The sequence below is a fragment of the Meles meles genome, chromosome 9, assembly GCF_922984935.1.
Source record: "Meles meles chromosome 9, mMelMel3.1 paternal haplotype, whole genome shotgun sequence".
In the NCBI taxonomy this organism is placed as follows: domain Eukaryota; kingdom Metazoa; phylum Chordata; class Mammalia; order Carnivora; family Mustelidae; genus Meles; species Meles meles.
Window position 1 is genome coordinate 50,339,575 of NC_060074.1, and position 13,566 is coordinate 50,353,140.

Here is a 13,566-nt window from a genome sequence, read left to right on the forward strand (position 1 = left end):
GGTAATTTATGATTTCCTAGAAAATTCCCTCTAGATCCAGGTATTAAAATTAATTTGTACAAAGTTTTTTGTTTTTGTTTTTTAAAGTTTCTTCATTTTTAAAAAAATTTTATTTAGTTATTTGAGAGAGAGATAGTGAGAGAGGGAACACAAGCAGGGGGAGTGGGAGAAGCAGAAGCAGGCTTCCCACCGAGCAGAGAGCCAGAAGCAGGACTCAATCCCAGGACCCCGGGATCATGACCTCAGCTGGGGGCAGACGCTTAACGACTGACTGAGCCATGCAGGTGCCCCTAATTTCTATAAAGTTTTGCAAAAAATTCTCATCATTATTTTGTGTTGTCTGTCATTATGCCCCTTTCTTGTTCATGTGTCTCTTTATCTATGTCTCTTTCAACTTTCTCATCCTTATTCCCTTCTCCCTTTTCTCATGTTGACATTGGCTCACCAGTAACTGGCCTTTCTGGGTGACTCTGAGCCAGGGATCTGCTCCTCTCCTCACTTCCGGTCAAAGGGCTGACGGTGAAGCATCTGCCCTAGCCCTACCCAGTCAATCTTTCCTCTCTTGCCTATGAAGAGTTCCCTAGGGATAGCATAGCACCAACCGGGTGACTTTCCAAACAGAAAGGGGGTCTGTTGAGGTACTTACATTGCTCACATTAAGAGCATTAGCTCTAGCGAGATTAATTTCTGGTGTATCTGGCATTATGTGGACGGAAGTTTTATCCTTGTCCCAAACTTCTCTGTACTTCGGCTATGGAAAAAAAACACAGTAACAAAATTACTTTGCAATTTGTAATTCTGCTAGTTCCAGTGCACAACTTTCAACTTTTCTGATCCCAAATTTTTTTCATATTAAGAAAAAAAAAAACCGAAAAGTTTTTCATATAAGTTGCTCAAATGTAATATGAAATTGGTATTAATATCTTTTTTTGTTTAAAATTCATAAATAACAAGAACACAATTCCATCAACATTACATATTAAAAACTTTGCTTTCATCAACGTTCTTCTACAAATCGCTTGCCAGGTTATTTATCAGTCACTTACAAGCATGAGTTAATTTTAACATATGTGGGCAAGGGGACTTACAATACTAATGTTTTCAGCATTCGACTTAGCAAGGACAACTTCAGGTGTGTCAACAACACTTGTGTACTTGAGGCTCACTACAGGTGTACGGTAGACACTGTCTCGTAGGATCTTCTGGGCATTTTGGACCCTCAGCACTTCAGGAGACCCTTCAGGCATCCAGCCAATGCCACGAAGCCACTCCAGGTCAGCCTTATAGATGGCCTGGGAATCAAAACAAACTGAGGTAGAAGCGGGTTTTGTTGTTTGTTTTTAGTAAAGTAAGAAAGCAGTTTTATGCTCTATTTTATGTCTCACAAACAGTAATTAAAATTGGGCAATGACCTCACAAACACAATTCCTCATATGCACAGCAGTGTTCCAGTCTGCTTTGTTTTCTGTGGCGGGGGCACCTGTGCACACTGTAAAAAGCAGAAATGATGCAGAAGGTGCTCTCTCTGTGGGATACTTGAATCTCTCTGTGGGATTCTGAATACTTTAGTAAAATACTAGCTCAGGTAGACTTTCAAAGCAATAATAAATGACTGAAAGAAGGCATTCATTCTACACAAGAAATAAATATCCTGATGGAATCCATGATTTCCAAAAAAATGAACAGGGAGAAAACATGAATAAGTCTAAAAATACATCAGGGAAACAAATGCAACACCACATCGTGAAGAATACCATATTAAGGAAACTAGTGAGTTTGGAGCATGCTGCTGACCTTTGACATTAATTTCAAGGAAGTAGCCCTGTCATTCTTCCATGGTGGGACTCTGCGAATCCTCATGTTTATGAAACTACAAACACTGCACACATTAAGGGATCTGTAGAAAAATTCTGGCAGCACCACTAACAGTAAAAAAGAAAACTTTCTCAATAGGTCCAGCAGTAAGACAGGCAATCAGTAAACCTGAGAGAGTTTATGTAGGGAGAGTTGTATTTTTCCAAGTCCTAGGAGGAATGACCAGGCAAAGCTGTGGAAGGTTTTCTTCCTGGACAACAGCTCACTACTCAGACCCCTCGGTGGGTACTCTCTGCACGAGCCAGCAACTTACATCACTCTGCAGGTCGTAGGCTTTCCTGGCTTGGATCACATCATTCTGGTCGGGAAAGCAAGACCAGTGGTGCAGGTACTGGCGATAATCCACATCACTTGCTAATGCCTGGCCTTCTTTGGCAGCATTGATGGACACCATGTCCACTGGGATGGAGATCTTGGCCTTGTGGTCATTGTAGGCCTTTTTGTATAGCCTGTCATTCTGCATCTTTAACACATTTGCCGCCCAAACCAGTTTGGGGTCTTCCTTGGCATTGCGACATCCGATATAATGGCCTTTCTGTTTCTCATAAGCAGTTTTGTACAGATACTGATACATGTGAACAGAAGAAAGAAGAGTCATTTTTTTCAAACTCACTTTGTCTAAATAGCCTGCTCCAAATAACTCCATCTCCCTTAGCTTTTTTTGGTTACTGTTTTTCTTTAAGTCCATACTATACATTTTACAATTCTTAACACATTGGTTTGCCTTCTATGTCCATATGCATGAAGACAGCGTGATCACTTCTAAGACAAGTCCTGTTCTTCTGGATTATCCCCAGTATAGGCATATCTAGTGTTTCCCAAACTTCAGTCACTACCACCTTCATGTTTTAGGTTATCTACTAGATTCATTGTTTAAATAAATTTTAAAGTGTAAACTTTGAAAGATTTTTACTTTAAAATGTATAATCCCATTTAAATGGAAAAATCAGTATTTTTCTATCACACATAAATACAAACGTATAATCTTTAAAAATTACTTGTCCATCAACTATATAAAGTTATGTCAGGAACAATTTATGTATGCTGTACTTTAAGAAACACAGAACTCTTCATGCCCACTGAATTTTTATAAGTGCTTGTAGATTACAGGATCATGAGAAGATACCAAAAAGAAAATAAAAATCTGTGCTTAAACATGAGAAAAGCAGAACCCAGTGCTGATGCAAACGGGTCACCAAACTGTTGTCAAAGTTATCCTTGAATCTGAGATTTCAAAACAAGACACTAATCCCAACGCTGTCCATTCTACTTAAGTGTATTACTGGGGAATTAAGTTAGAGATTAGAAAAGTATTAACTTTCATGTGTCGTCTATTAGTTAGTGCTGGTTAAGGCTGGGAAAGGAGGAGCTCTCACATCACTGGCGATATCCCTGGAAGCCCGGGCATGCTGAATTGGTATGGCATCTTCCCGCAAGTCATAACCTGTCATCTTGACATCTTCCCAAGCTTGCTTATATTGTTTCTGCCAAGAGAGATTGCAATGCCACAGTTAATCTGAAGAGGGAGCCACTGAGTCAGCATTACTGACGGTTTTAAGGAAATCTCTTAAGTTACATTGAAAATTAGTCTCCCCTTAAGATTTATAAATAGGCTGGTTTCACATTGAAATCAAGTTTCAGTAAAGTTTTAATGAAATTTAGTAAAGTTTTTTTTTCAAGAAAGAAATTAGGAGACAATAAATCATGTGAAAATGAGAAAAATATATCTCGTTTGGATTTAAGAGGAAATAATCACGGATGGGCCACTAAAAAGAGAACCAAATATTACTATATTTGCATGTATATGTTTTTATGTTGTGTTTTTGTGAAACCAGTGGATTTTTCCATCCCACAAAGATAGGGACACACATACCTATTTATATACACACATGCATGACATGTGTGCCTATGCACGTGTGTGTGTGTGTTCACATGGCACTTAGCATTAGTTTAAAGACTAGAAAAAAAAGGATCTATAGGGAAATGCCTTTGGCTAGACTCCCTCTGGAGTATATCAACTTTAGTTTCAGTTAGGCAAAAAATACTGTGTAAAGCAAGTAGATGTGTAGTTCCTTACATCACTGATCTGTATGGAATTGATCTTGGACTGCAGCATCACTGGAGTGTCAGCTGGCACATTCACATTCGCCTTCTCTCTCTCCCAGGCATCACGATACAATGGCTGGTAAGTGGGGAAAACAAAAAAGGATGGCTGATAAGTAAATAAGTCAATTACTACATGAATAAAATTACGAGTACAACTAAAAGTTCTCTCTGGATATTCTCAGACACAAATGTAGATCATTTTGTTTTCATTTGTGCAGATTTTTTTTTGTTTTTCTGTTGAGTAGGCTCCATGCCCACTGTGGAGCCCAACACAGGGCTTGAACTCATAACCCTAAGGTCAATATCCGAGCTGAGATCAAAAGTCAGATGCTCTAAGAGACTCTTAATGTCACAAAACAAACTGAGGGTTGCTGGGGGGAGGGGGGTTGGGAGAACGTGGTGGGGTTATGGACATTGGGGAGGGTATGTGCTATGGTGAGTGCTGTGAAGTGTGTAAACCTGGAGATTCACAGACCTGTACCCCTGGGGCTAAAAATACATTATATGTTTATATAAATTTTTTTTAATTAAAAAAAAGTCAGATGCTCAACTGACTGAGCCACCCAGGCACCCCTTCATTTGTGTTTTTACTTAAAAGGTGCCAATAGTGACATCAACAAGAAGAACATATTGATATGTGATAAAATATAAATGGAAAATGAGTCAGAAATATGGTAGTAAAACGATCCTTTTTCATTAAGTCACCAGTAACTATCTGGCAGGTAAACCCAGATCTCAGGTAACTACAATAATCCACATCACTAATCAAGTCCTGGCTTTCTTGGCCCAAATAACTATCATAATATCTAATACTGGGGCCACCCCTGGACTTTTCAACTTACCTCATGATTGAAAAGCAATAAAAAGGTGGCAGTTTTGTGACCATGGTATTAACTGGTGGACTTGCATAACAAGCAAGACCTCAAAATGTATTCAAAGTGTGCATCAGAGTCTGTGGAATATAAAGATGCCTACCACACTTATGTTGACCAAAGAGTCATCCAAGTAAATGAAATGTGGATACTGTTACTTGATTGAGTATATGAAACTCTATCTGGATACAGGAATGTTCAAGGTTCTAATGCTGGTATCAGCAGTTTAAAGTTCACAGAATTCTTATGGAGACTTCTTCAATATGTCCAAACGTATCATCAACCCAGCTTACCTCACTGATCTGTACAGCATTGATCTTTGCTTGGATGACTTCAGGGGTATCGACAATGCTGGTGAATTTGAAGTCCTCAGGTTTTATACGATACAACCTCTCATTCAGGAGATTCTGGGCATTCTTCACTCTCATCACTTCCACAGAACCTTCTGGCAGCCATCCTATACCCTTCAACCATTCCAGGTCTGACTTGTACACATTCTGCATGAAGGAAAGGACCACAGAGTACACAAGAGTCGAATCTGTGAGAGCACGATGCCAGCAGGCCACACACTCCCTCTATTCAAATCAGCTGCATGGCCAATGCCATGAAATAGAAGAATCAACATTAAATATTAAGGTTTGGGTATTACATCCCCGGCACGCATCACTGGGAGAAGTTCACAATATCCTACAGGAATTGGAGCAGTACTGACAAGGGTCACTTGTGGGATGACAGATAGCAGTGGCACAAAATTTTGTTTTTATACAAGGTTGAGCTTCTGTGCTCGCCATTTGAAATCTGCCCTTTTTTACACTACTGAGGATAATATCTGTAAGAATTTGGGAAAATAATAATATGTTTAGGTGCATGTATAATGAGGAAAAGATATATACTTTTATCTGTATATACCTCTCTATATAAAAACAAATATATACATATACATTTTTCCTACATGTGCCAGATAAATTTAAAATCCAACATTTCCTTATGCTCACATTTGCTTCTGAAATTTAGCTATCCAATCATGCAAATGTAATGGGTTTAAACAACTGGGACTGAAATTTTATATCTAATTACATAAAATAGGAGAGTGATTTTTTTTTGGTCTTAATGAATAAGGCCTAGCCACATGACAAGGAATCCTCTATAAGACAGAAAATGTCCCACAATTATTTTACTACCATAAAATGTACAGATTATGTTAGGTTCTATTAAAATTACCACTTAAATTATGTCCCTAGTGAATACACCACAATGATATACAGAGACACGCATCTCCCCAAGAGTCTGTTGATCATATACGTACATCGCTCTGCAGTTCGTAGGCCTTCTTAGCCTGGATCACATCATTCTGATCTGGCAAACATGTCCACTGGTGCAGATAATTGCGATAATCAATATCGCTAACCAGGACCTGACATTTCTTGGCCTGAACAATCGACATCATGTCCAACGGTGTATTGTGAATTCCTTTAGACTTCTCATAAGCTTTCTTGTATTCTCTGTCACTCTGGATCTTGGCAGCATGTATAGACCATACCAATTTGGGGTCATCTTGTAGGGTGCGGAAACCCACATGGTGGCCCAGTTGCTTACGGTAACCTTCTTTGTATTTGTACTAAGGTTGTGAAAAATCAGATAAAAAGACATATGAAAATAACATAGTAAGAGGACTTTTCATTGTTTTCAGAATATTCTTCTCGCTTTAATAGAAATTTGGCTCAACACTGGCAGTCATTACATAATTCAGTTCACTTTAAGGAAAATGGAAAAAGGGCTGTTTTAGGTAGTTTGATAGAGAACTTGAGTGAAGCATGAGGAAATAGTATGGTACCTTGATAGGTAGTTTGATAGAGAGCATGAGTAAATCAGGAGGGAAGTAGTATGGTGAATAAGAGTAATTACAAAAAAATCATAGCTGACATTTACTGAACAATTACTATATGCCAGACACTATTATGAGTGCTTCAAATGTCTTAGGTTGATTCATGTGAGATCACTGAATTTTTTAGTTAAAAATAGTTGCATAGCAGCAAATACAATCTCATTTAGTCTTCACAACATCTCTGTGAAGTACATAGTATTATTATCACATATTTCAGATGTAGAAAATAAGACACAGTGGGTGTAATCATGGTCTCCAAAGTTGCCTAGAAAGTGGAATATTAAGTCAGATGGTCCCCAAGAGTACTAACAATACCTCAGGCAGGAAAAGACCATTTGTGTGGTTTTAGAGACGGATTAAAAAAAAGGTGTATATTTCGCAGGAATGGAAAGCAATGTTGTTGGTTTGAATCAGATGACAACAAAAGGCCTGGGGACAAGGGTTTCCATCTTGTCCACACCTGCCCTAAGTGTCTTAGTGCTAGAGTAAGAAAGTATCTGTTTCTTTTCTATATTTGGATAACACAGAATAGTTTGGACAAAAGAGAGAAAGAGACAGCTGGGAATAAGGCAGATACTATAGATTGGCTATTGTTTTTAGAGATAAAAGGGAATAAATAAGAGGGAAGAAACAGGTGGATACAGGAGATAAAAAAAAAAATAGAGAAAAGCCCAGAGAAGGGGAATAGGGTTGCTTAAAGATTTGGAGCTGGAGGTGGGAGGTAGGGAGCTTGGTAGGATAATTATTTTGACTAAGTTTTTTTTTTTTTTTTTTTTTTAAGATTTTATTTATTTACTTGACAGACAGAGATCAGAAGTAGGCAGAGAGGCAGGCAGAGAAAGAGGAACGGAAGCAGGCTCCCTGCCAAGCAGAAAGCCCGATGCGGGGCTCGATCCCAGGACCCTGGGATCATGACCTGAGCCGAAGGCAGAGGCTTTAACCCACTGAGCCACCCAGGCGCCCCTATTTTGACTAAGTTTTTAAATTGCTACTAAATGAACTTCAAAAGGTTCAAATGAGATGAACTTCAAAAGGTTCAAAATGAGCTTCAAAAGGTTACTGAAAGCATTACACATAAGCCTCCAGTATAAAATCTTATATATATAAAACGTGATTTCAGTCTAAAGTCTCATATGAAACTTTCAACTGATCTATATTCATGAAGAATGCCACAAATATTTGAGGGATAAAATGACACTGGTCACAAGCAAATATATTGATTCCTGAATTTTCCCAAGAATTCTGCATAGATTCTTCATGTTTTCTTACTTCTACTTAGAAACAACTTAGAAATTATTTATACATATACCTCATCTATACTAACCTTAATGGGCTTCATTCCATTTTAATGTATTTAAAAAGAGAAAGTGTTCAGTGAAAAACAAAATGAAATTTTTTACATAGATTTTTAACCCCCCTCCCATTTTAAAAAATACATTTGTAGTAAGAAGAGAAAACCCACAAGGAAATAGAGGCTGTACCTCACTGGCAATTTCTCTGGAGGCTTTGGCTTGTTTGATTTCAATAGCATCTGCTCTCAAGTCATAGCCTTTCTGCTTGGTCTCATTCCAGTCTTTTTGGTAAAGTTTCTATTGAAGGAAAACATAGGTTTATAAAACTTGAAAATAAGTCAATATACTCAAAATACTAAAAAAATGAATCATATGACTTGATCTAAATGAAGACAGCATAAGGAAAAACAGTGATTTCTGAGTTCTTCTTCTGGTTTTCGGCTATCTCCTTTATGGAATGTAGGATACTTCTGACCAAAAGTTTGAAAGCTAAACTCGTAGATCTACTAAATGTTTGAATATATGACTTCATCACAATATGGTACACATCTGAAAATACCCCACCACACAACACATGGAAACTAAGAATCAACTGGGAAGCTAGAAAACCTCCATCAAGATATTATGAAAGGTCCAGTGAGATTTAATTTTTCCTAATGTTGTCTTCTGACTTTTCAGAGGTCCCTGCTAATGGGATATGACATAGATATTTATATATATCTTATGCTTTGGATAGGATTAAAAACTGTCCTTTGAAAAAAAACAAAACAAAACACAAACAAACAAAAAACCTGTCCTTTGCTTTTCTAATGGCTTTGAAATGTCAAACAAGACACTTCTGGATCAATCAAAAACCTATAAGATAGAAGAGACCATTACATCATAATTCCTCAAGAGAAATTTAACTAGGGATTCCATTATTCTCAATTCATATATGATGAAACTGAGCCGTGGACATTGGATATAGAGCAATGCTTTCAAGATTGAAAGATTCAGATATCCCAACTCTTTGTAGTCCTGGGACTCAGCCATGGATCTAAACTAATGTTCAAAAGAGAGAATTTCCATTCATATTGCATTGGGAATGGAAGCGAAAGAGAAAACTTGCAGCACCAAAAGCTATATATATCTCTAAGATAGGTAATTTGTCATTATACCATCCCCGGAGCTGACATGTATTGTCCTATAAAGGCATTTACACTTCATATTTATGCCACTTACATTGCTGATTTGCATGGCATTTATGTGGGCCTGCAGCATGATTGGCGTGTCCGAAGGAATGGTGATATTGGTTTTATCTTTATTCCATGCATCTTGATACAGTTTCTGTGAAGAGAAGGGAAATGCTACATTAATAGTGGATATCTGAAACATTAAGCCTCAGAAACTAACCTGGAGAAATTCTTTTAATGTTTGTGATGGTTAACTATGTGTTAACTTGGCTAGGCCACAGCACACAGATGTTTAGTCAGACGTCATTATAGATGTCTCTGTGAAGATAGTTTTCAGATGGGATAGACATGGTTATCAGCAGACTTTGGTAAAGCAGAGTACCCTCTGTAGTGTGGCGGGCCTTGTCCAATCAGCTGAAGGCCTTCAGAGAAAAAAGTCTGACCTCCGCAGAGCAAGAAGGAACTTGGCTAGCAGACTGTCTTTGTTGTTGAGCTGTGACTCTTCCTTAGGTCTCCAGTCTATTCTGCAGACTGTAGACTCGCCAGCCTCCGTAATCATATGGCCTCCATAAAATAAATCTCTTGGGGTATGTGCATGTGTGTAGACACACATACAGTCTATAGATCTATCTACATCTCTCTCATATACATACATATACGCATATACATGTAGTGTACACACACACACACACACACACACACACACACACACACCTGTATCTATACATACCTATATCGCCTGTTGGCTTTATTTCTCTGGAGCACCCTGACCAATACATTATACCATTTAAAAATGCAGAATTATGCTACAGGTTTTAGCATTTGATAGGAGTTAAAGAAGTATCTGTTTTACTTTGCCTGGGCCTATACCAAACTAGCCAACAGATTCTTAGAGTTGCTCCCATCACTCTAAATCTTCCAAAAGGCACAGCCCACGTGCTCGGTTTGGGTGACGTCATCTGAGAACAGAGTCCCGCAGAAGGCATGGCTGGTGATAGGATGGTTCTCACCTCACTTATTTGCAGAGAGTTGGCTTTTGCCAGGACAACATCCGGTGTGTCAACAATGGACGTGAACTTCAAGGCTTCTGGCCGTGTTCTATAAAGTCTTTCATTTACCAGGCCTTGAGCATTCTTCACCCTGTTCATTTCTACAGAGTCGTCTGGCATCCAGCCGATGCCACGCAGCCACTCCAGGTCCGCCTTATACACGCTCTACAAAGGTTTGAGACAAATAATGTTCCCTGGTTAGACACACCACCTCATAATTGAAAAGTAAAGTCTGTAGGAGTGAGGGACCGATAAGCACAGGACATGGTGCTTCCCAAAAAGTAAGAGTTGAGATTTTATAGGACTCAGGGGTTTTAGTATCAAAGACAGAGTCATCTGTAAAAGCATACTTACATATACTAGCTGTGAAGAGTGCTAAAATGGTAATAATGCTGAATTTCATAATTATTTGACATTTCCAAAAAAATTATAGAACTGAAAGCATTTTTAAAGGAAATTGTGTTGAATCTCATTCCATTTTATTCCCACAGTAATTGACTGTAGAAAACTCTGTTTAGTGTATTGGCTGTAGTACAGCAGCGGCAGTTACTTTAAAAATACTCAGATAATTAATGTATGTCTGCAGTCTATTTTCCCTGCCAGAAAGTACAGATGAAATGAAGAAAACAGTCTGGCATCTAGGCCAGGGGATACAAGACATGGCCTAAGTGAGGTTCTTCATCTATATTCTCGGATTCCCAGGACATAACCCCTAACTCTGGATTATGTATTAAACAACAGGAGTGGTGCCCTCCTGGGGGTGTGCAGTGCACACAATCCATGAGTCTATCCACAGAAGTGTCCACAGAGGCACTGTCTGGACAACTAATGAACCTACATCCTCTCATTCCATCTTCCCCAAAGTTTGTGTTACGTACATCGCTCTGCAGTTCATAGGCCTTCTTTGCTTGGATGATGTCGTTCTGATCAGGTAAGCACGTCCAGTGATGCAGGTAATTTCGATAATCAATGTCACTGACCAAAGTCTGAGACTGCTTGGCCATCACAATGCCTAACATGTCCACTGGGCTACTGAATTTGGTCTTCCACTTCTGGAATTCCTTCTTGTATTCCCTTTCACTTTGAATCTTCCCTGCATGTATGGCACACATAATCTTGGGGTCATCTTCAACACTCTGGGCTCCAATGTGGTGGCCTTTCTGTCTCTCATATGCTTCTTTGTATTTGTACTAAAATGAGAGAAATATAGGTTTAGAAACCCAATTTTAAGAGGCATACGCATGTTGACAACTACAGAAAACATGAATACCCACAAGCAAATGGGTAAGAATTTCATATGGCAAACATTTTGGCATCTCTGCATGATTTTAAACTCTTCTACACTATTGTAAGCATAACTGTAGTATATTCATATATCTTCACTGGTGTAGCCCTTAGCTACAATTCCAAACTGTGCTATTCTTTTCTGTGACAACAAAGGGACAAAGTCTTAGAAAGTAGGAAGCAGGAGTGGGGGATACATGTGGAGACAATTGAGAAATGTGGCCCACCAGCCTCATAGAGGCCATTCAACCATGTGACACCAAAGGGGGCTGGATGGAGAGTACTTACGTCACTGGCGATGTCCCTTGAGGCCTTGGCACTTTTGATGGAAATGGCATCAGCCCTCAGATCATAGTCCTTCATCTTGGATTCATCCCATCCCTTGGTGTAAAGTTTCTAGGCGGAGGGTAATACACAACAGAAAAATAAAAGTGTTTTAGAAAAGTTAATAGGCCAATCCCAGACAGGAAAGTGTAAGGTGGAAAAAGTATTTTAATGAATCCTAGGAAGCTTTAAAGACAATTGGGAAATCTCTTACTTGGCTGATATTGGCAGAATTGCTCTTGGCCTGCAGGATTTCGGGGGTGTCCGGCATCACGTGGATGGAGGTTTTGTCAGCATTCCAAGCTTCTGTGTATAAATGCTATGGAGGAAGTGAAGTAAGCCTTTCATTAGAGCCCATCATGATAATTAATTTCAAATTTAACACATTTTACTGTGTAAAAGCCTTTTGAAGGCTATTTAGAGGTGAGGGAAGCAAAAGGGTACTGGGAAAAGAGAAACGTGACAGTACTTAAATATTTAAACTGCCATATGATAGCTTCATAGCTAGTATCAAGTGATAGAATGGTCTCGATTATGAATTCTTTTCTTCCAGTGACTCTCAAGCTTACTCATAGACCCTCCAAGGATGGAACTTGACTATAGAATTATGATATAGTAGAAATCCCTAGACCTCAGAGTTAATCCCACATTCAAACCCAACTCTACTATGCCCAAGCTGTGTAATCTTGAGAAAGGTACATAATACCTTATATTCCTCATTTCTTTTTTTTTTTTTTAAGATTTTATTTATTTATTTGACAGACAGAGGTCACAAGTAGGCAGAGAGGCAGGCAGAGAGAGTGAGAGGGAAGCAGGCTCCCTGCAGAGCAGAGAGCCCGATGTGGGGCTCGATCCCAGGACCCTGAGATCATGACCTGAGCCGAAGGCAGCGGCTTAAACCACTGAGCCACCCAGGCGCCCCTATTCCTCATTTCTAAGAGGGGGATAATCATATTTTTACTGAGTGTTCTTTGAAGATTAACCATAACATAAGTAAAATGCCTGAGTCACAGTAGGCACTCAACAGATTCTATCGTGTTTCTTATTATTACTGTGGTTGCTGTGATAGGTATGGTATAAAAAAAAAGCAGATTTTCTAGAGTTTTAGTACTTTAGGCTTTGGAGTTTGGTATCTGAGAGTCAACTTCCTATTCTGCACTGAGCAGAATCTCACTACCTCACTCCCTGAGTATCTGGCAGATGTCCCAGCAGGTGTGGAAGAATACAAGTAAGTTCAATTCAATCTAAAATGTGCATATTAAGGACTTATCCATTGGATAAAGAATGAGCCCTGTATCAATAAACAGATTGCTAGAACTCTGGAAAAGTGAAGTGATTATCTATCTTGTGTAATGATACTGAAAGCAACAGGAGCAGCTCCCTTTCCGGAGTAGATTTCCGTAAACTAATATGAAAGAGCAAACCAAGCAACTAATTTGAGTTGTTTGCCAGCACTGCTATAAACATTGTGTTTTCCAGCTTCAGAACAAAATGCTAGATGGCTATACATTCCTTACAAGGTGCATAAAGAGAAGTCAATGGTGGGAGTCTGCTCTGCCAAGGAGAATGTACAGGGAAAACCAGTGGATGGGTGGATGTCTCCACGTCACTGCTCAGAAGAGTATGTGCGTTACTCCAGAGACCTTATCCCAGGGTACGCTTCCTCATGCACACAATTAGGGGATACAATATTGAGAAGCACATGCA

General features: G+C 39.0%; 1 protein-coding gene across 1 annotated transcript in view; it reads right to left on the reverse strand.

Annotated features, from left to right (window-relative positions):
- Positions 1-13,566, reverse strand: part of NEB (nebulin) — a 215,371-nt gene that overhangs the window by 80,883 nt on the left and 120,922 nt on the right. The window contains exons 73-77 of the mRNA XM_046019740.1: positions 12,074-12,178; positions 11,824-11,931; positions 11,130-11,441; positions 1,089-1,292; positions 647-751 (exon numbers count right to left, since the gene is read on the reverse strand). Of these exons, the coding sequence (XP_045875696.1) occupies positions 647-751; positions 1,089-1,292; positions 11,130-11,441; positions 11,824-11,931; positions 12,074-12,178 (834 nt within the window). The remainder of the gene's footprint in view (positions 1-646; positions 752-1,088; positions 1,293-11,129; positions 11,442-11,823; positions 11,932-12,073; positions 12,179-13,566) is intronic.